The 20,796-nt window shown below is 40.4% G+C and overlaps 4 protein-coding genes across 6 annotated transcripts; 1 reads left to right on the forward strand and 3 right to left on the reverse strand.

The window, feature by feature from the left end:
• Positions 1-287: 287 nt before the first annotated feature.
• Positions 288-3,509, forward strand: LOC116201588 (cysteine-rich receptor-like protein kinase 3). 2 transcript variants are annotated; one of them, XM_031532874.1, is made up of 8 exons: positions 291-822; positions 1,080-1,474; positions 1,567-1,674; positions 1,746-1,885; positions 1,962-2,172; positions 2,267-2,501; positions 2,585-2,729; positions 2,868-3,509. In XM_031532874.1, exons 1-8 carry the CDS (start codon positions 449-451, stop codon positions 3,105-3,107), a joined length of 1,848 nt encoding a protein of 615 aa, XP_031388734.1. In that variant the 5' UTR covers positions 291-448; the 3' UTR covers positions 3,108-3,509. The 2 variants fall into 2 exon arrangements, with proteins under 2 accessions (XP_031388733.1, XP_031388734.1); XM_031532873.1 differs by having other exon boundaries at positions 288-822; positions 2,585-3,509.
• Positions 3,510-3,691: 182 nt separating this feature from the next.
• Positions 3,692-5,284, reverse strand: LOC116201589 (F-box/kelch-repeat protein At1g23390-like). The gene has a single exon (XM_031532875.1). It carries the CDS (start codon positions 5,225-5,227, stop codon positions 3,971-3,973), a length of 1,257 nt encoding a protein of 418 aa, XP_031388735.1. The 5' UTR covers positions 5,228-5,284; the 3' UTR covers positions 3,692-3,970.
• A 3,752-nt stretch (positions 5,285-9,036) lies between these two features.
• Positions 9,037-12,982, reverse strand: LOC116199865 (ATP-citrate synthase alpha chain protein 1). The gene is made up of 13 exons (XM_031530430.1): positions 12,822-12,982; positions 12,546-12,657; positions 11,730-11,906; positions 11,447-11,608; positions 11,244-11,324; positions 10,743-10,794; positions 10,534-10,648; positions 10,343-10,424; positions 10,143-10,238; positions 9,907-10,008; positions 9,650-9,766; positions 9,441-9,557; positions 9,037-9,362 (listed from the first exon to the last, which is right to left on the reverse strand). Exons 2-13 carry the CDS (start codon positions 12,642-12,644, stop codon positions 9,291-9,293), a joined length of 1,272 nt encoding a protein of 423 aa, XP_031386290.1. The 5' UTR covers positions 12,645-12,657; positions 12,822-12,982; the 3' UTR covers positions 9,037-9,290.
• A 4,060-nt stretch (positions 12,983-17,042) lies between these two features.
• LOC116199896 lies at positions 17,043-20,432 on the reverse strand. 2 transcript variants are annotated; one of them, XM_031530479.1, is made up of 9 exons: positions 20,077-20,432; positions 19,569-19,914; positions 19,226-19,259; positions 18,729-18,956; positions 18,437-18,526; positions 18,282-18,347; positions 18,092-18,183; positions 17,972-18,019; positions 17,043-17,408 (listed from the first exon to the last, which is right to left on the reverse strand). In XM_031530479.1, exons 2-9 carry the CDS (start codon positions 19,880-19,882, stop codon positions 17,297-17,299), a joined length of 984 nt encoding a protein of 327 aa, XP_031386339.1. In that variant the 5' UTR covers positions 19,883-19,914; positions 20,077-20,432; the 3' UTR covers positions 17,043-17,296. The 2 variants fall into 2 exon arrangements, with proteins under 2 accessions (XP_031386339.1, XP_031386338.1); XM_031530478.1 differs by having other exon boundaries at positions 20,145-20,431.
• Between the last annotated feature and the right edge of the window lie 364 nt (positions 20,433-20,796).

Raw genomic sequence — 20,796 nt, forward strand, 5'->3', positions numbered from 1 at the left:
TTTTAATATCTAATTTTGTGAAACTTGAAAGTCGATATTAGGATAATGGTGTGAAGCAGGACTCCGGACAATTGGGCGGCATCCTGACGGCATGAAAGATCCCAACAAAAGTAATAGGCACGGCTAAAATCTTTCGGGGATGAAAATGCAAATTTTTGCTTTCCCGTAGAACCGTATCTTTACGTCTGCGAGGCGCACGACAGCAACCCCGGGTCAACTTAAACCAACGGCCCACGCCCATCGCTCGCCATTCTCAGAGTCAAATCATTCTCAACGCGTCATTTCCTCCTCAGTATTCCATTTCGTTAATAAAACAAAGCAGTGGAAATGAAACAACGCTTCAAGCCTCTTTTTTCCATCAACGAACAATTGACAGAGCTGCCGGACAGCCCTTCTAGTCCCATAAATCTCCTTCCTTTCGCGTCATTCCGGGCGGTCCTTTCCTCCGATGGGTCCTTCAGTATTTTCAGTCCTTGGAGTGTTAATCTATGTGTCGGTTTTACTGAGCTCTTCCCTCGCCGACCCGAGGACCACACAGGTGACCCGGATATGCACCAACAGGACAGCTCTTGCTGCCAACCGCGTCACTTTCGTGGCCAACTTTGTTGCGGCGATGGATGGACTCACCCGTCAGCTCTTTGCCCAGGGATACGGTTCGGTGGTGACTGGGAGCGGGAGCAATATGGTCTACGCGTTCGGAGAGTGCATGAGGGACCTCTCGCAGACCGACTGCGACCTCTGCTTCGCTCAGTGCAAGATTCAGATCCCCCGGTGCTTCCCCTTTCAGCTGGGCACTCGTGCCGGTCGAATATTATATGATGGGTAACAATCTCAAGCTCAGTTCCATATACCAGTTAGTGATGGAAATTGAAATTATGATGTTGATGGGTTGTAGCACATTAGATGAATAGCTTGCGTGATCTTTCCGACATCCTCGTCTCGGTTATGAAAATCTGATATTGAATCCATATTCTACTTTAATGATAAGGCTCGACCGGTAGGATGAATTAATCTGCATGGTACATGGCGATATGTATATTTACTTATTAACATCTCTATCGGGATGCAACTTTTGATAGGTGTTATCTTCGGTATGATGACTATAACTTCTTCAACGAGAGCCTGAGTCCAGTTGATTCCACCGTTTGTGCAACTGAACAGTTCAGCGGGAATACTACCGTCTTTGAGGATTACGTGACAGAGCTGGGAAAGAATTTGACCTTGGAAGCTCCCAAGAAAGACGGGTTCTTTGTTGGGTCAGTGACTGGAGGGAACACATCAGTTTACGGTTTGGCTCAGTGCTGGAAATTCACGAATGACTGCAGGAAGTGCTTAAATGATTCGTTCTCGAGGATCGCTTCTTGCCCGCCGAGAAGAGAGGGGAGGGCTATCAACGCCGGGTGTTACCTGAGGTACTCCACGGAGAAGTTCTATTACAATAACACCGTCACTGCTGCAGCTGGAAGAAACACTGGCAAGTAAAATCTTCTTCCAAGATCAAGTCCTCCAATTTCTTCGGTTTATATTTGAATTCATTTGAAAAGCGAGCACTTTTCTGTATGTCAGGACGCCGATTGGCTATTATTGTCGCAACAACATCCTCGGCCTTTGCGCTCCTTCTGATTGTTGCCGTAGCGGGAATCGTGAGGAGAAAAGTTTCGGAAAAGAGAAGAGGTAATATTGGAATATGAAATATTAAGCAAACATCACATTGCATGTTGCTAACGTGACTTGCTTTCGCCCAGAGAGGAGGCTGCTTGGCCTTTTAGCGAACACCGTGAACAAGTCCAAGCTTAACTTTTCATACGAAACTCTCGAGAAAGCTACGAACTACTTCGACTGCTCCAACAAACTGGGCCAGGGTGGATCTGGTTCTGTGTACAAAGTAAATCTCCTGCTACCCTTCTCTTCCGCAGATTAACGGCTTGATTCCAAGGAAGTTGTTTATCTTTTCTGAACAGGGAATATTGCCGAACGGGAAGCCCATTGCAATCAAGAGGCTCGTGTTTAATACGAGACAGTGGGTCGAACATTTCTTTAATGAAGTCAACTTGATCAGTGGCATTCATCACAAGAATCTCGTTGGCCTGTTGGGCTGCAGCATCACTGGTCCTGAGAGCCTTCTTGTCTATGAATATATCCCGAACTTGAGCCTCCTTGATCACCTTTTTGGTTGTTCTCTCATCTTAGAATTTCAAGCCTTACCTTCTTCACTTACTCTAGAAGCATTTTAAGCAGAAGTATTGGCTTCCTTTCTTTTCTGCAGTGAATAAGGACGTCGAACCATTGAATTGGGAGACTAGGAGCAAGATCGTTCTGGGCACAGCGGAAGGATTGGCATATCTCCATGAGGAGTCCAGCTTACGGATCATTCACAGAGACATCAAACTCAGCAATGTTCTGCTCGATGATGATTTCGCGCCTAAAATTGCCGATTTTGGCCTTGCACGATTATTTCCCGAAGACAAAACTCACATATCCACTGCCATTGCCGGAACATTGTAAGTAGAATGAATCTTCCCTTCACCATCATTTTGTCAGGAACGCATTTAATAAGAGCCAAGTGCACCTTAATTTTTTGCAGAGGCTACATGGCTCCAGAATATGTAGTCCGTGGCAAGTTGACCGAGAAGGCAGATGTCTATAGCTATGGAGTTCTTGTGATCGAAGTCATCACCAGGAAGAGAAATAACTCATTTTTCCAGAAATCTTTCTCCATCTTACAAACGGTAAAACTGTTTTATTTAATGAGGAAAACGCAAAAACCGAAACCAAGCTCTGATCCAATAAAAAGGAGATCATCAATTCAACAGCAACTGTCCCCTTTCGGTTTCAAAGTCACATTAGAAACATTTCCTGCCTTGCAGGTCTGGGACATGTATTCAAGCGGAAGATTGTGTGAAGCAGTCGATCCAGTTCTTCTGAAAGGTAAGTTCCGAGGAGAGGAGGTATCTAGAATCATCCAAATTGCGCTCCTCTGTGTGCAAGCCTCCGCAGAACTTCGGCCAAGAATGTCGATGGTCGTGAAAATGCTATCTGATGATTGTGACATCCCTTCACCAACACAACCGCCCTTCATAAGTTCCAGTCATTCCGCATCAACTTGAGAGACAGCAGTCAGTTATCGGCGGTGATTTCCAGCCTGAATTGGACTGCCATTCTTCAGGTAACACGAAGACCGAGAGCTTCGTCGAGCCTAGATAGAGCATCATACTGAAGAAGTCCTTTCGGTGAGGCAGATGATAATGCCGAACCTTCAATCCTCACTCGATCTCAAGTTCACATTTGACTCTCCGTGATGTTTCAGCGGACCAGGACATGTCCATTCATGCGACCATTTTGTATATTCTTGATCGATGAATTATTGTTCCATACATCTTCAATGTACACAGGTCATTTTCACTTAAACGATACGAATGTTTACAACTGTATAGAGATGCACACATATAGGACTCTATGAGTTTGGAGAACGGAAGAGGAAAGCCGCAGTGATGATCCGACGAGTGCAATCCGTATTGATGATTGTTGGCATGTTGGTGGTAGGTCAGCCAACAGAGTTAGTTGGCTAGTTGGTAATCATCATATGAATATCAATTGACTAATTACTCAATGTTCGACATCGACTATTTGTCGGGACAAACTATTTGACTCGGATCCATTGGTTTGAAAGATTTACCGGACAACAAAGGAATCGCCATAAGTGAATCTGGAAGTCGGAAATTCGCAAAATTAAACATGATGGTATAGGTACATCGCTGATGTATTTAGACATATAACTAAGAAATCTGCCGATAATATGGCCGGGAAAACACTTCCAGTCCTTCTCACAGATGGAACCTGGAGGAGGCTAACCAGGGCAGTCGTAAATTTGCCGGTAATTTTTTGAGGTTCGACGAATTCCTCCATTCTTGCTCCTTTAACTTCACGATATTCAATTTCCGATTCCCCGGCCCTAAATCTTGGCCTCCACTTAGTCGGCATTGTGGGCGTTTTCTTGCTTGCCCTCTTTGGCGACCGAAAGTCTTAACTTATCAGATGCCAAGGCCCTCTCCAGCTCAGGAATCCCCACGTCCCAGCAAGTGAACACCGCCTTTCTCGCCGGCTGGTTCTGCCCATCCTCTGGCATTGCCGCCATTCTTAAAGTCCCCCACTCGCAGCCGCCGCCTTCCGCTGCCACCTCGCACCAGACCACTGCACCTGGCTTTGAAGGATCATACAAGTACACCATATCCCCTGCTGAACACACACTTATCGACGAAATGCTCGGTTCGTCGCCTGTCAGCTCCTTCAGGAGCTCCGGTTGCATCTCCGTAACTTCCCGGAATTCGACAAATTCACCTAAAACTTCCCATATCTTCACAGTTTTACCCTTCAGGGATGAATCGGAGAGGGACCCGGGGTCACCGATCAGACTGATAAGGATCAGCCTATCATTGGCGAATCCGATGACGGAGCAGCAGATGTTCCTTTCGGGACGGAGATCATATGGTCCGTACCATTCTTTTGTTTCAGGGTCGAACGAGTGGGCCACACCGGACAGTTTCTCAGCCACGTAGATTTGGCCCCGACCGGCGGCGACTGACAAGCACGCAGAGGCGGAGCAGTCCCTGAGGGCAGACGGCATTGCGTTGTACGACTCCCACTTGCGCGTCTCCACGTCGTAGATTTCCACTGCGAAAGGATCATCGTCGAAGTCGCACCCTCCGCCTGCCACGACGACCCGGCGGCCAACCGCTGCCACGATGGGGTCGGGCCGCCAGACGAGGGGCGGGTCCACTTGGTGCCAGGAGAGGCCGAGGGGGTCAAGCGAGAAGGAGAACTGCGATGGTGAGAGCCCGTAGAGGAGCCGCCCCGACTGTGAGCACAAGCCGGACGGGACGCGCTTCGAGGATGGATCCTGATGCTGGAGCTCCACCCAATCGCGTGATCGGGGATCAAACGCGTGGGCCACAGTTTCGTACGGAGGGCGGGTGCTCTGGGAGTGGACCACGAGCCAGGGCCTGGGCCGGTTGAAGTGGACGAGGGAGGAAGAGACAGCCAGGCTCCAGGAGCGGGAGACACGGTGGGCGGGGACGAGGTCGATAAGCGGAACGTGGGAGAGGATCAGCTCCAAGACATCGCCCTGGAGCGGCGATTCGACGACGTCATGGCCATGATTACTCTGTATTTCCATGGCTGGCTTGCTCTGTCTAATGAGCTCTGTTTCCATGTAGAAGGGAACGGACATATTTATATGGTGAGGGAGCGGAAGGGAACGACACAGTCTGATACGTTGAATGAGTCATAGGACTTGAAGGGAAGGAGTTTTGGACTTTGGACCATTGGAAACATTGTACACGAAATAACAATTGTCTCGTGGAATTTTCGATCACATGTCTATTTCCGTTTAGTCGGAAATTAAAAGGTAGGACGGAGTACGATTTTCGAATACCGATTAATTTTTTCTGGTGATAGACTGACGATCGAGATAAATGGGGATATAAGATCTCAATTGATTAGGACGAGTTTACCGCATAGTTACATCCACATTACAAATTACAAAGTACTACTGAAAGCTGTTTCACTAGGTCCGTGAAATCAAACCAATCTCCATAAGTCAAAACCTCAACATTCTCCACCAATGTGGTTGCTTGATGTAGGTCACATTTATCGAAGATCTCGATCGACGCCCCGTTCCGACCTGATCTCGTGGCAGAAGTCGATTTTCCACAGTCAAGAGGTCACAAACATCGTATAAGGTCCGGTATGTAGACTTCGGTGGATCCCGGACTACCTCAACTTAGTCGCTCGAAGTAACCATAAGGGTAGGGAGATGTCCTTTTCCGATAAACAAGAGGAGAGAGGGGTCCGATAAGACCGATATGTAAGTCAAACAACATAGAAGATACGATAGGAATAATATTATATTTGTTTATTTATTATAAGATAATATATGTATTGATCATATGAGAAATACTATGTTGTCCGTAGATATTATATACACGTGCCGTTCAAACTAATGCACGTTTTCTTCTTGGTGGAATATTTCAGTCGCGAACAGATTCCGGCGGCTTCTCTGTGCAAGGAAAAAAAAGAAGGGGAAGAAGTTCATTAGGAAATTCTTTTTTTCCTGGTCGCATTTTGATATTCGAAATTCTAACGGATCTTGATTAATTTGATTCGAGTTGTACTGATCTGGGTAACGTATGTTGGGATTTTTTCGAAAGAGATGTATCATTATTTGTGCGTCTATGTATTTTTTGAGTATGCTTACTAATCCTCCCAATACTCGAATATGGTCAACTAACAAGGGTCATCTTGCTCCTGATTCTCTATTTTCTAAAATAACTTATAAAATGCTCTTAATTTTTGTGATTCAAAGATCATTTATGATTATATATATATATCTTTTTCTTGGTGGGATTTTGAGTACATTTTTTTTCTGGGTAAGCAATGAATATTGATTGATTTCACAAACAGATACAAGGTAAACTGGCCAAGAGAAAATGACAATGATAGAATAAATACAGCAAATTTCATGAAGATTACTGTAAGGGAAAATATAATATGATAGAAGCACATCATCTAATATAGATATAATTGCATAAATCCTTCTAGTTGTTATAGATCTATTTTTGACCTCTTGCATTGTATAGACCCGAGTTAAAATCGGAAAGTAGAGTTAAGCGCATTCCATATAAAGACTACTACTGTGGAAACAGAAAACTAAAATCAAGAGGAGTTTTGGACCGGTATCTGACACATGAACTTTGAATATATATTTTTAGTATGTGAAGAAAGTAGATAAATGGAGTTGTTTTTCCCCCAGAATGGGTAATGCTAAAAGAAGTACAATTTGACTGCAAAAGACAATTACATTATAATAATATAGTAATGCTGATAATTATATAAAGAAAAAATACTGATAAGAATTAATTTAAGTGATTTGACGTTTATTTCTCTTAAGGAAGATTTCAGATTCAAATTTTATGAATAAAAATATTTTTATTTGTGAGAGTTTTATCATTTTAACCTGATTCAAACTAAATTAGTTGGCCACGTTAGGTGTTCATACACATTGAAAGAAAAAAAAATCAGTGAATGGTAGAACTCGGTTGACCGCCATGTTAACTTTGTTGGCATTTGAAGAATCATTATATAAAAGTATAAATCACGCCATCTTTTCTCTTTTATCGGTATAAATCACGCCATCCAATTGGACCCACCATTTAAGAAAGCAAGAAACGAATAAAGCCATCAGACCAAAACCACATATAAAGATCTGAGAGACTAAAAAATAAAATAAATGGCAGCCTAAGTTGAAGTCTCAAGATGGAAGAGTACTGAACTGACCCGACCCTCAGTCAAGTTGTCAAGTGTTGATGATGCCCCTACAAACAAAATCATTTCGATAAAGCGGATATAATACAATAACACACATCTTCCCCGTTACGGGGAGTTTTGTATATTCATACATGTAAAGTTGATTAATTACTCCCGTATATTAGGCGAGCTTATATTATTTGAGATAGTTTCCTTTTTACGTAGGATTTTCCCCACAATTGGGTTATACCTGGTCCTATTTATGTACTCTATTCTCCATAATGAAATTTCGACGGATGGTCCATAATTCGTAATTTTCTCACATAAAAACTACAAAAAATCTTGAGATTCTCACTAAAAGTTCCCGAAAATCTCAAAACTTTCGTTTCTGTTCCTCCGTCCATTTACTAGACCATGATTATCATTTACAATAGGAAAAGAGCAAAAAAAATATAAATAAGTAAATAAATAAATAAAGACTCATCATTCCATGAATTACATGCTCCATTCGTTGAATTTTGGGGTTAAATTAGACTTCTCATTTTGGCCACTTTCGGTTTCAGCGTCCCCCTCTTTTTTTTTTTCCCCAATATTTGACTGTACAAAGATTCGTCTGCATCTTCATGGCATTACTTGACCGCTAGTGAGGTGATAGTAATAATTAATGCTATTCTTAATTATTTATATCACTAGTTTCCTTCCAGATCTGCTACCTCTTCTCGACGATTTCTTCAACATTCAGAACAGTGTGAACCCCCGTAACTCAAGAAGATGTCTTTCGAAGGTATTTGTTTCATGCTTGTAAAGTCACAAACAACATTTTACACGACCAGTCATAATTTCGAACTCGTGCATGTCTTATTTGATTATTAATTCCACACAACAATTCAGGAGCGAAAAGTATATCTATGGTGAAGACGTTAGCTTCTTATGTCAGTCGGACGTAACTATTGAATTTCCATTGAATTTATATAGACATTGACTCATATCCACTTAAAAATTCAAGCTAACAAGTGGTGATATTCAAATTTTATATAAATCAATGGTTGTTCTTTCATTTTTTTTCATATCGGATTATAACTTCCAACAGTAACATACGGGGAATGTCATCTCGTTCCATGGTCAGTGTTGGATTCTTAGCAGGTAACAGCCACCCAATTTTGGCGGCTATTGTGCAACAGATTGAAAACTTTGACCACTCGAGTGGGAAGGACCAACTTCGCTGAAATATAATCATTTTGCATGCTTATGACATTGACATGAATATAAGGTGACAGGCCGAACTTAAGTATTATAGTTTTCCTTTTTTTTTAGAAAAAAAAAAAAAGAAGTTCTTTTTTCGTATTAATTTTCCACCAAATGACTTTAGAATGTGAAAGTTGACCGTGTTATTTAGGCAGCATTAGGTCGGTAGAGAACAGGAGGGAGGGACAGCCCAACTACCTGAATTTTCTTGGGATAATAGCGTCACTTTCTTGCTCGATAGATCAAGATGCCTGATTTGATAATCTGTCCGCCTCGGGATCCAACTTCGATTCCGATTTGTCTAAGTTCACTGCATAATTGAACATGCCCAGCTGGGTGTTATTGAGTTGCAAATAAGGAGTAATATCCGATTCGATCAACGGGCCTACCCTTCCTTTCCATCAAGTTGTGTATTGCAGGGGGCTGGTCCGTCTGATGGATGACTTAAAAGGAAATGAACTCACTTCCATATCAACTGACACAATGTCATTACACAGAATCAAAATTCTTTGTTATTAAGTAGAGAACAGCATCACCAGCCTTTACATCAATGAATTTTTGTTCTCAGGACCATGCTCGTACCTTGATCCCGACCATACAGGAATTAGAAATTAAAAAGCTACAACATTTTAAAGACACTGAGGTACTTCCATTGGTTTCTTTCTTCGACCCAACAATTTGGAAAATGAAAGACAGTAACTGGAAACACGGAAACTAGATTCTTTTGACTCTGTCGAACTAGCTCATGCAGCAACAGAGATGCACTCGATCGCCTGTTTGCAGATTCCAGTCATGGTGGCCTCCGGCCCGTAAACCTATAAGATCAAGGATACAAAAATAAGAAAGAAGTCTTATGCAAATTGTCCATGAGCTATCTTCGTGCTATCAATTACCTCGATGGGGATGCCAATTTCCTCCCCAAGGGCACGCATCTTAGCGAGACCTCTCTGGTAGTTGGGGCCTCCTCTCCTCACGTAGATGTGCATCCTTGCAGCTTTAAGCTTTGATTCCTGATAACACCACCATGCAGCTAATTAATATCATTTCGGAAAAATTCGAGATCAAACACATTGGGAATTTAGCTGATATCAACGATCCTCACCTTCTCCTTCAAGGCACGGATAATGCCGTTAAATGTAGCAGCAACATCAGTGAAGTTAGCTATACCTCCTCCAATAACAAGGGCCCGCTTACGACCATCAGGATCAGCAGTTGCACACTGTAATTAATCAATTTCAAGAAATGGTTAACATCCCTAGCAAGAGGACGAACTGACACAATTAATAACATCTTTAGATAGAGGAACTGTTTCTAGGATTTTCCAGAAGACACTAAAAGATGCAGACTAGGAGCACTTACATCGATAACGACTCGAGCGTACTGCAAGACTTCCTCTTCATTCGGGGCCCCACTGTACTCTGCATAGTTACCGAGCTCAGAGGCATACCCAAGATCTCCAACCTGATGAAGAAAAACTTCAATATGAGGGCAAATAGGAAACAGAAGAAGGGCTAGATGCAATTGCTTGCTGATTTAGGCGACGGTTATAGTCATCCGTAAGACCAGGGGAAGAAAACAAATGAAAGGGGACATACAGTGTCGGCATAAATAACACTAGCGCCACCACCAGCAACCATTGTCCAAATCCTGCCCTTTGGGTTCAGAACTGTGAACTTGAGAGATGCACTGGTCTGCAAGCACAAACATGGAAAATACAGTTAGTAAGTTCATATATGAGTAAATAAGGGAGAGTTCCAAGTCATAGAGCTATGTTCCACATTTTTTTCCAACTGACCTTTTCATCCAGGCCATGAATAAAGGTTTCTGTGGGGCTCATGACCCTTCCAAATGGCATCGGGAAGTCGATCTTGCCCCATCTGCAAATCCAAAGTCAGATCAGAAACATTTAGAAGTGGTAGAGAGGACTTCCAAATTTAGTTGGTTTTATAATATTAGAATATCAAAGAGGGAAAGGCAGGGGTTTACTTCTTGAAGTTCTTGAAAGCAGCAGTGTCATCAAGTTCGCCCCTCATGTCCAAAGGATAAGGCTTCCCATCAACCAATGTGAAGGGGTTCATCTCCAAGAACGTGAAGTCCAAATCTGAAATATGGGGAACTCTAAGTTAGTGATGAATAAAGAAAGTTGACTCTTCACGTAATCTATCAAATTGAATATGCTGGAAGTTCTGATTTACCTTGAAAGAGAGCGAAAACTGCCTTGATGAACTCCTCAATCACTCCCCGAATCTAAATAACCAAGAGGAAAAAAAAACATTAGTATGTAATGCTTGGGGCACAAAAGAGGTCAAAGATATAATTTCTTTGCTTGATCAAGTTATGAAAGTAACCAATAGAGGTTCTTTTCTTGCCTCTGAGCATCCACGACGAGACCAAGGGAGTATTTGTCATAACTCGTGGAATTTAAATGTTTAATGGTTGGCTACAAGCTTGTAGCCTAGGAACATGAATGTGGGAAACGGGAGCAATTAAATGGCAGAGAGACTTTGTACCATTCATCAAGGCTTAATGATATTTTCAAAATCTATTGTTATTTTAAATGTGTCTGCACCCTTTGGTTTCCTCCCTTCCTCTCCTTCCTAATCTCTTACTTTTAGCACTTAGTTAATTATCATAAAATTAGACCCATTAGACAATTATAATTTCGAGTTGAAATATCAAAACATGCAGAGTTATACCTCCAAGGGCAGGGTAGCAATGAGAGGAGCGCACACTTCAGAAGTAAAAGATGCACCTGTTGGAATAAAAATAGTTTTGACCTGCATAAAGAAGAATATCCTGATCAAAAGAGCAGCCAAGCAAAAATATAGGGCTGTTCAACATTTACAACAAGCTTTCAATGATTAAACTGAATAGCATAGATGCCCTCAATTTACGGTACCTTGTCCCAATTCTCTTCAATTTCGATACCACCACATTCTGAGAAGCTTATGCTGCTTCCGAGGCGCTCCGAGACAACATTAAGGTAAAACTCCTCTTTGTGAGGGACGAAAGGTTCAACAATAAAAGTAGTAATAGGCCCTTTGCACCCACCCATCTCGACCTGTAATGAAAAAGGAGCAATAATAAGTATAAGACAAGAATCTTCCCTTTACGACAAGAAGGCAGCAAATAGTATGACTTGTTGATGATATGGGACGAAATGTTTAAAGAAGTATCTATACCTCATTGCCGAGACGTTCCTTTACAAAGACAGCCACTTGGGCTAAGTCAAGATTGAGGGCAACGAGGCCACTCTTCCCCCGCTTCCCAAACAACATGTCGGGCTTCACGACAAGCTTCTCTGATGAGAGCCATGGCTCCTTCTCCACTAGCTCGTTCACATCAGTCGATTCGGTAATCTGTGCCATGAACACCGTAAGCACAAGGAATTTTACATCATCTATTGACAAGATGATTGAGGAACATATCTAGCATGATCCCAGATCACGAAAGTTTCCTCCACAATTGTCAGCATAAGAATTGGATCTTCAACTGAACCTCACTAAGAAAAGCCGGATTCATGTTAAAAACAGCTTCTTCTGCTTCTATAGTTAGACTCTTGTTTCAGATAATGAGTTAAATAGACTGAATTTTCGGCTCAAGGGAAACGGGAACCACTTTTTGAGAGAAACAAGCCATTTGATTTGCACTTTTATAACATGATCCGCATAGTCAAGAATCCAAACAGGCCGAGCACCGATCGAATCCATTACCAAACAGGAAGATCTCTCAACCCCAATATTATACCGAAATGTAAGACCGTACAAGGCTGATCTCAAATCAAGTCCTAATCCTCCATCGAAGTTTTAATAGATCAAGGAAATTTTCATCGCCTGGATTTAACAACAGAGCCTATCGAATTGCAACTCGAGATCTTATCATTCTCAAATTGGCATCTCTCTCCTCCTATAGCCATTGAAACACACACGACAGCATGAGAGGATCACAATTTTCAACCTTCGATGAAATGCAAAATATGTTCAAAGAAAAATGCTTACTTGGGCAGATTTGATGGGGAGCTCATAACCGGCGAGCCTCTTGAAGTGCTCCTTCAACAGCCTCTTCGAGTCGTACTCTCTGATCTTCTTGCGTGCCATTGCTCTACCTCACCTGCTTCCACCAAACCCAATTCAATTCGGAACCCAATAATCCTCAGAACAAAACCAAGAACACAACACCAACAAGGACCCCAGAAACCAAAACGACCCAAGATTCAATTTTTCGGTCCCGGCATATTCAGACAGATCTGAGGAATCAGGGAAATGGGACATTACCGTTGCAAGCAAGAAAGAGACAGAGAGAGAGACAGAGAGAGAGAAGGGGGAAGGGGTAGCTAGTGATTCAGAGGGAGGTGGGTAGATGCAGAGCAGGAGAGAGGAGCTGAGAGATCCTGGGCTGGCTGGGTCTCTTATTTATAGTGGAAAGACAGAGGATGGATGGATTTGTTTGGTTTGATAATTTTGATTAGAAAATAAAGGAAATTTTTGGGTAGGTTGAGGTTGTTCCACTTCACACTGGATATTTGAGTGCAAGAAATTAATATTCCATTTCTGTGGAACAGTTAATGTTTTTTTCTTGAAGTCTATATACATATATATATATATATATATATATTTACGTAAATATTTTAATTAGTTAGGCATATATGTAGATATAACAATTAATGGGGGATGGTCACATGAGGCACCTACCATGTTGGACCAACGCTTCCAACTATTATGCCTGTGTTTGTACTCTTCCCTGACAGAGGGATGATCTGGTGTTGCCTGCGCCATACAGGTCGGGATCCCCCCCGTACGGCCCCAATTGTCGTAATTACCGATTCCACTTGACCTGATCGAGAAAGCCTCTGCCTCGAAGGTTGGTTTGGAATTTTCCAGTTATACATATGATACCGCCGAGTTTATACATTTTCAATTGATATGAAGTAAGTCGTAACTTTAAACTCTATACGGTTTATAAAATTTATTGGTTGCAGTGATATGGCATTGAACTCGAAGTCCGGAATCTGCATTCCAATAATTTCCTCAATCCAATATGACAGATCGACCAAATGTATTGATAGTTTTCACCTGGTAGTGTTTGGTATAAGGTAATCAACCTGCATTACTGGAATCGGATTTTGAATTTTCTGCGTTGATCATATTACTATATTTGGCTGAAACAGATTACTGGTAATTCGATATCCAAAGTAATTTATTTTTCACTTAAGATACTTTCATAGCAAGGTTGACTATCTTGATTGCTGATTAGATTACCAGCAATGTAACATTAATGGTCTATATCACAGTAATATAATATTAACAGTAATTATAAAAGTAAAAATCTATTTTAGTGGAAATCTAAATTACCACTAATTTTAAATGATAAAACACCAACTAATTATGAATAGGTATAAAATTTTGTCCTCTACAATTAAAAAAAATGAAGATTCCTTGTTCGTTTCTATTTCAATTTCTGAATTATTATAGGATGATTATTGAACTTTCCATACCTGATATAATTAGACAGAACTTACGTATATCAAGTTCTTTTTACTATTTCTTTTCATGAAACATGCTTTAGCTATAATATATAGAGTTAGATACATAAATATTAGATGGGATGGGTTTGTTAGAACTTCTTATGATTGCTATTATTTTATTATAAGTTTTTCGAGATTAAATGGCCATACCAAGGTCTTTTGCTTGCGTCCAAGAAAGGGTATTTGAGAAGCATCCTCCATTACCAAAATGGAAAAAAGAACAAGATATCATACTTATACTTTGTTCGGTAGTAAATCAAAATAATTAGGTGAAGGATTCGAAAAGTTGCCAAAATTCTGCATATTATATTATCTTGACAATGTAATGTTCATTTTAAGTCCCATTCAGCATGCCGCAATAAAAGTGGAATCAAAATATTATCGGCCTTAAAAAGATTGAAATAATATTGTTATACTGTTGTAACGTATATAAAACTATAAGAATACCGAAACAAGAATTATATCATATGATATATTCGTTCATCATATTCTTCGTTCCCGATCCGGAGATGGTCGTTTTGTGAATAGCCGTACAACTATTTTGAACGTGACGTCAACGTGTTTCCCTTACTTAGGTCTTGTGCGTGATATTCATAATTGTCGCATCTTAGGAAATTTTGATTTTTTTCTTTTTTCTTTTTTTTTTAGTGAAAGAAAATTTTGACTTTTTGAGTGATGGCATTTATTTTGTGTTATTAATTCGTACAGAGATTATATGGCCATGAATCTCTCGTCAAATTACTTCAAAGTCATGCTCATATTGAGAGCTACTAATGCGGCTGCATAATTGACACATATATGCAAGTACATCATAAATAATCACAATCTCAACTTTTAATAACTCTTTATATTATTCACGGCAATATATATATATATATATATATATATTACAAGAAAATTATCTTTGATATTGCCGAAATATAACACATTTCAATTTATTAGTATCTAAGATATCTATCATTCATTATTTTGAAATTATTTTCCTTTTAACTTTAAATAATGGTTCATTCTTAAACACCATGAGAAAAGAAGGTTGTTCTCGTCTAGCATTCAAGTGATTTCGAGTTCAATTCTCACTAAGAAAATTAGTTATTCTTATTTATTTAGATTTTTGTTTTCGTACGCATTTCCTTTATACAAAAAAATAATTCTTAAATAACTTCTTTCTTCTAAACTAAAAAGCAAAAATCACTGACTATAGTATAGTGATAACTACCGAATAACACTTTACTAAGTAGATAATTATTGAAACTTGTCGATGCCCACTAATGCATTTACAAGTTGAGTTGTAAAGAGGAGGGCTACCCATAATCATACTTCCTACAATTCGTTATTTTCTTCAACACTTGCCCGTGTAGTGCCCTTCCTGCATTGTCGGATCCAGCGATGCCCTGACCTTAAAAATTCCCGTCCAACCTCTCATATAGTAAGAATTCATAGTGCGGAGAGAGAGGAACAAAAATGCACATAACCTATAAAATATAAAAGTACAAGGAGCTTAAGTTTAATGGTGCATATAGAAATATGCATGCTCAGGGGTTCAACTGCGAAAGCTGCAGAGTTTAATGGTACATCTTAATTGAGCCTAAACTTGAGGGTGGAAGAAGACAAGTTAGATAATAGAATGGTTTATATATATATATATATATATATAGTTTATAAGGGAGACTCACGTACTTACAATATAAAAATAATAATAATAATAAAAGAGATATTGATAGTTCAATTTACGAGGGTCGATTCGAATGTGAAACCTTTTAATTTTTAGGTAAGTGCGTGTGCTATTACAATATATTTTTCTTTTCGGTAGAAAAAAAAAGAAGAAGATAATGCAGTGTTCTAATAAGGCATGCTAACCATTGCCCCTTCCACTAAAGAAGTCAATCTCAGTTAGCTTGCCACAAAATAAGCTCTTTATTATTGAGTCAGTGCAATTGTTAGTGAGTGAGGGTTGACATCTTAACTCTTCCCCAGTAATATTTCTCTGGTCAACACTGTACAGCTCTAATTCTAACAGGAAAATCGTCTCCCAATAACTTTGATCTTTTCAAGAAAAAAATGTATATGTATCTTTTCAATTTTTCTAAAGAAATTATGGATTTTCGGCCCACCAACTTGTACTAACTCTTTTTTTTGTTTTGTTTTGTTGGCAATAATACAAGCTTGTACAAGTTTGGCTCCCCCTTCTTTAAGCCTTCGACCGGAACTCGTGTCTGTTCATGCTGCAGATTTCGGGGGTCAGACAATCGTCACGATGTCTTGATAGATGGAGAGGATCTTGGGAGTGTGCAACATGTGAACTGGGGTGGATGGACCGGACATTTGGGAAAAGATCACAGTTGCATAATATGTATCATGTGGGACATTATAAATTATAAATTTAAGATATTAAAATGGTTGTCTTTTTATTATATAAGTGTGTAACTTTGAATTTTTTGTGCGAAAAAACATAATGAGAGCAGACAATTCTGATCATTGACTTCCAAGTGTACTATTCCCAAATCACATCCTACACGGCACCGTCCCCCTTTTTTTTTAGAGTCTAAAATTTCTTTTCTGTATATTCAGCCTTTTTTTTTTACTATTAATATTCGGAACAGTGTAATGATCCCAAACTAATTTATATTAGGAGTATTTACCTAAAATGACCAACGATTTGTCCGTTTTGTCAAATCTATCATATTGTTATTTTTTTTATCAAATATATCTCATGGTTTACTTTTTGCATCAAATCTATCCCGACGTTATCTTTTTCGTCAATATCTAACGGCCGTGCTGACGTGGCGCCTACATGACAAGTGTGACCCACTATCTCTCTACGTGCCACATGATCTATCTGATATATACGTAGACATGATCATGGGATGGGGTGACATCGGGCCTATTATCAATGTTCTTCTTGATGGCCAGTCCTAAACTTGTCGAGGTCTGTTCGTATGAGCCCATCCTAGCATTGACAGAAGAATACACATAAATGGAACAAGATTTCCTCAGGAAGGGCTCATCAAGTGAACCAAAGGATTCCATCAAATTGTTGGAATAGTTTATACAAGATTATGTAACAATGGGAGAATACAGCTTCATTGAAACCGGAAACCCGTTATTTTCGTTATTCTGCTAACGACATGATCGAAAAAAATTGTCAGTTCCCATAAACAATACCCGTGGTAATCTGGCTATCTGTCAAACTATGTAAGCAGCCATTAAAGCGTTTTTCATCCACTCCTAACTTCGGTATGATCCTGGGAATGATCTGGATAACCAAAGCCGTTTCAGCCTGACCACCAAGGTGAAAATCCCATAGCATGGCACGTGCCATAGAGCGACCCCTAGGTACCTGCAAAATCAAGGAAAGGACGAGCTCAGCAGATTACTTAAATTTGATGTTACGAAACATCCTCTTTCAAGATGGCAACTGCAAGAACTAATATGTGCACTAACTGATCGTCCCGAATCTACACTCTTAACCTCAATGCCACACATGTTGCAAAGGACCAGAAACATCTCAGGACGAAATCAACACATGATACCTGAGATCGAACATGATTGCACAGAATGCGCGTTTACAGTTTTGCTGTAGCTCCAAACTCACAAAATTTTGACTATTACCCGTGATGAGTACCTACGAACTTCTTTCGTTTAGAGTATTCACTTAAGTCATGATAGATTAGGACTAAAAATTGACGGAGATTAGGGTTGAGGCCACTATAGATACTTTAATTCTTTTGTTAGATGGAATAGGAAGCTTGAGATAGTTCTCTTTCTGTTTGAAAAGGATATCGAATTCGAAATTCTAGAAGGGGTTTCAATTTGGGATAGTCTGAACCAACAAGCATGAACTCCCTATTGAAATGATATCTGTTTTATGTGAGAGAGGCGACTTTGTAAGGAAGAACGTACCAGAGAGGAGCATATGGAGTTTTCAAGTCAAGAAACGGATAAGGCCACCTGTAAGAAGAGATACAGTTTTAAAAAGTCGATCCAGGAAACTAAAATTAAGGAGAAGAGACGAAATATTACCACAATGAAATGCATGCATGGATGATCCACTGGAAGACGACATATATGCACGTCCACAGGATAAAATATGCGAATCGGAAAATGGGAAACCGCTGGAAGGAGATTGATATGAGTCATTAATCATCCATAGAAAATGTTATAAATTGAAATAGAAAAAAAATTGGTTCCAAAGAATAGCACAATTACTCACCATGTCATTCAGAAGAGCATCGCCAAGGAGAAAAACAGCATTCAGTGAATGCAAACAAACATCCATCTACAGTTGGAAAACGAAAAGTAACAGCATTTAAAATGGGCCAAAGAGAAACAACAGAAGAAAACGATAGTAAAAGGAATTATACTTACAAAATTCAATCTGTAATCACTGGATACAACAAATGGATAAAGAACGAGCCAGAAGACACTATCTGTGAGGATCACAGCACCTCCAGCAGTCTGCTCTAGATGCACGAGGAAGGTTTATTAAAAACTTCATTAGCTTCCAAACATCTAAGAAACCACTCAGTATAACTTACTAATAAAATGTCAAAATCTTAACCATCAACAATTCACACGCATAAATTTTGACAAATGATCTTAACCGCCACACTAACAGTAGAGGAGATGATAGCTTTGAGCCTCAGAAACAATAATTCACCTGGTATACAATCTGAAAGATATAACTCCAAAAACCTGCGCTTTCAGAATCTGCAGATTTCTCCTCATTATTTGAAGCTTCATGTACATCATGCACATCCACTTTTTCCTTGAGAGACAGTGGAGCATAAGTGCCATGTTCTGAATTTAAATTTTGGTTATTAGCTCTATCTCCACTGGTTTGCCCACGGTAGAGGAAGCATCCACAGATGGAGAATGTAGATCCAAGCTACAAACAAATTCCAAAAAGCATAAGTACTTTCCTTTTCAAAATGAAGTATCATGCCAAATTGTGCATTGACTAATGCCTACTGGATCTACATGGTGGAAGAATTAAAGACACAACAACGTGCTTTGTTGTGATATGACTTCATAATTTCCACTCAACATTTAAACCATGGCATAGAACAGTAAATGTGGGATATAGCTAGGCTTCATTTGGGATAAAAGCTCATCAAGCACTAGGCATGAAACATAAAGAGCAAGGTCAGTAAGTACCGCAAAATAGACAGTGACCAAAGCAAAAGTCCACCTGTTCAATTCAACAATTGACAAAAAACCTAATAGTCAGAAGAGGTGTATAGAAATTCACACATGTCCCATGACAGGTGAAGTTTTACAAATGTTCCGCCCAGAGCAACTTTCATTATGGAAGTGATAGTTGGAAAAGAACCATCTAACACAGTAACGATGAGACAAGACTCAGTGATGCAGACTATGTTATAGGTACATCTATTGCTAGTTAAAAGAACCTTCTCATTCAGCAATTCGCCTATGAGTTACTATCAAAGTACTTGAATATGCAAAGAGAGGACAAGAACTATCGGTAAAAGCAGCTTACTGAGTATAAAAGAAGAATATACCGCCACCATTGAGGACGATATTAGTAGTGATCAGCGAGAAGAGCACGGCAAAAGCGAAAACTCTATAACCCAGCAACCAAGCGGGGCGAATTCCCTTGAGGCATGTCCTCCAAGGTTCATCCTTGTGCAAGAACCCGGCATTCGACTGCCGATTCTCTCCCCTCAATACGTTAAACCCCTCGTACTTCCATACGAGGAACCCGGCCAAGAAAATGGGAAGCAAGATTATAATGGCACAGAGAAGGAAGGTGACATTCAACCAGTAACTTGGGCTGGTTGTATCTTCAGCCATGGTAAAGGGCTAATCGATATGCCCCAGAGATTCTGTAACACAAGGCAAAGAATTCACACTTTCGCAAATGAAACAAGACATCACAGCAGCTGGCACTACCCAGAGAAAGGAAATGCAAAAAAGAAAAAAAAAATCATGGCTTGAAACTCAACACGCCATCAGCATCATCAACCCAATTGCAAGAACACACCCACCAGAGCTTTTGCTTCGCTTATCCAAGCCGGGGGTTGAGCAGATTAAGAAGGGTCTGTGAGAGACGAACCTGCGGGAATTCTCAGCTGCTCGGAAAGCTAGACCACAATGGGAAACCGGGCAGGGCTCGCCTGGTTACAAGAAGCTTCGCTGCTTCAGAGGAGAAGACTGATCAAACTTTTCCTTTTGGAATTTGGTATATATTATTACGAAAAGGAAAATGGAAAAGGAAGAAAATGAAATTGAGAGCGACGGGGAAAGCTGGGGCGTGAAGCGGCCGGGGGAGTGGGTGGGTTTCGTGGTGTCGAAGGAGTGGGCTCCCCCTTCAGAGTACGCCCGCCTCAACAGAGAGGAAGAAAGAAGCTTCGGAGACGAAAAGTAAGACGGGCAAAACTCGAAACATGGGACCGTAGTGGTTGAGAACATAAAATAAAAGGATCAATTATCATTAAAAAGAAACTGAAGGGACCAAACATTTAAAGTCTCGAAGTGGCGAGCTTGAGACCGAAGTCTATTCCACCTGCCAGGTACCGACCCAGTTAGCTGAAGTAAACATTTCATTCACCAACGCCTAACCAATCGGATCTGTACTGATCCGACCCGGTCGGGTCGGAACAGTAGCAGTGGGTCGATGGTCTCCTATCTTTGTGTCTCTCTTGTTGCACGTTCTCGGCTCCCTTTGGCCGCTCTCGAAGGCGAACCCACTCGAGGCATCTCCCTCC

Source organism: Punica granatum, chromosome 3 (genome assembly GCF_007655135.1).
Source record: "Punica granatum isolate Tunisia-2019 chromosome 3, ASM765513v2, whole genome shotgun sequence".
Lineage (NCBI taxonomy): Eukaryota > Viridiplantae > Streptophyta > Magnoliopsida > Myrtales > Lythraceae > Punica > Punica granatum.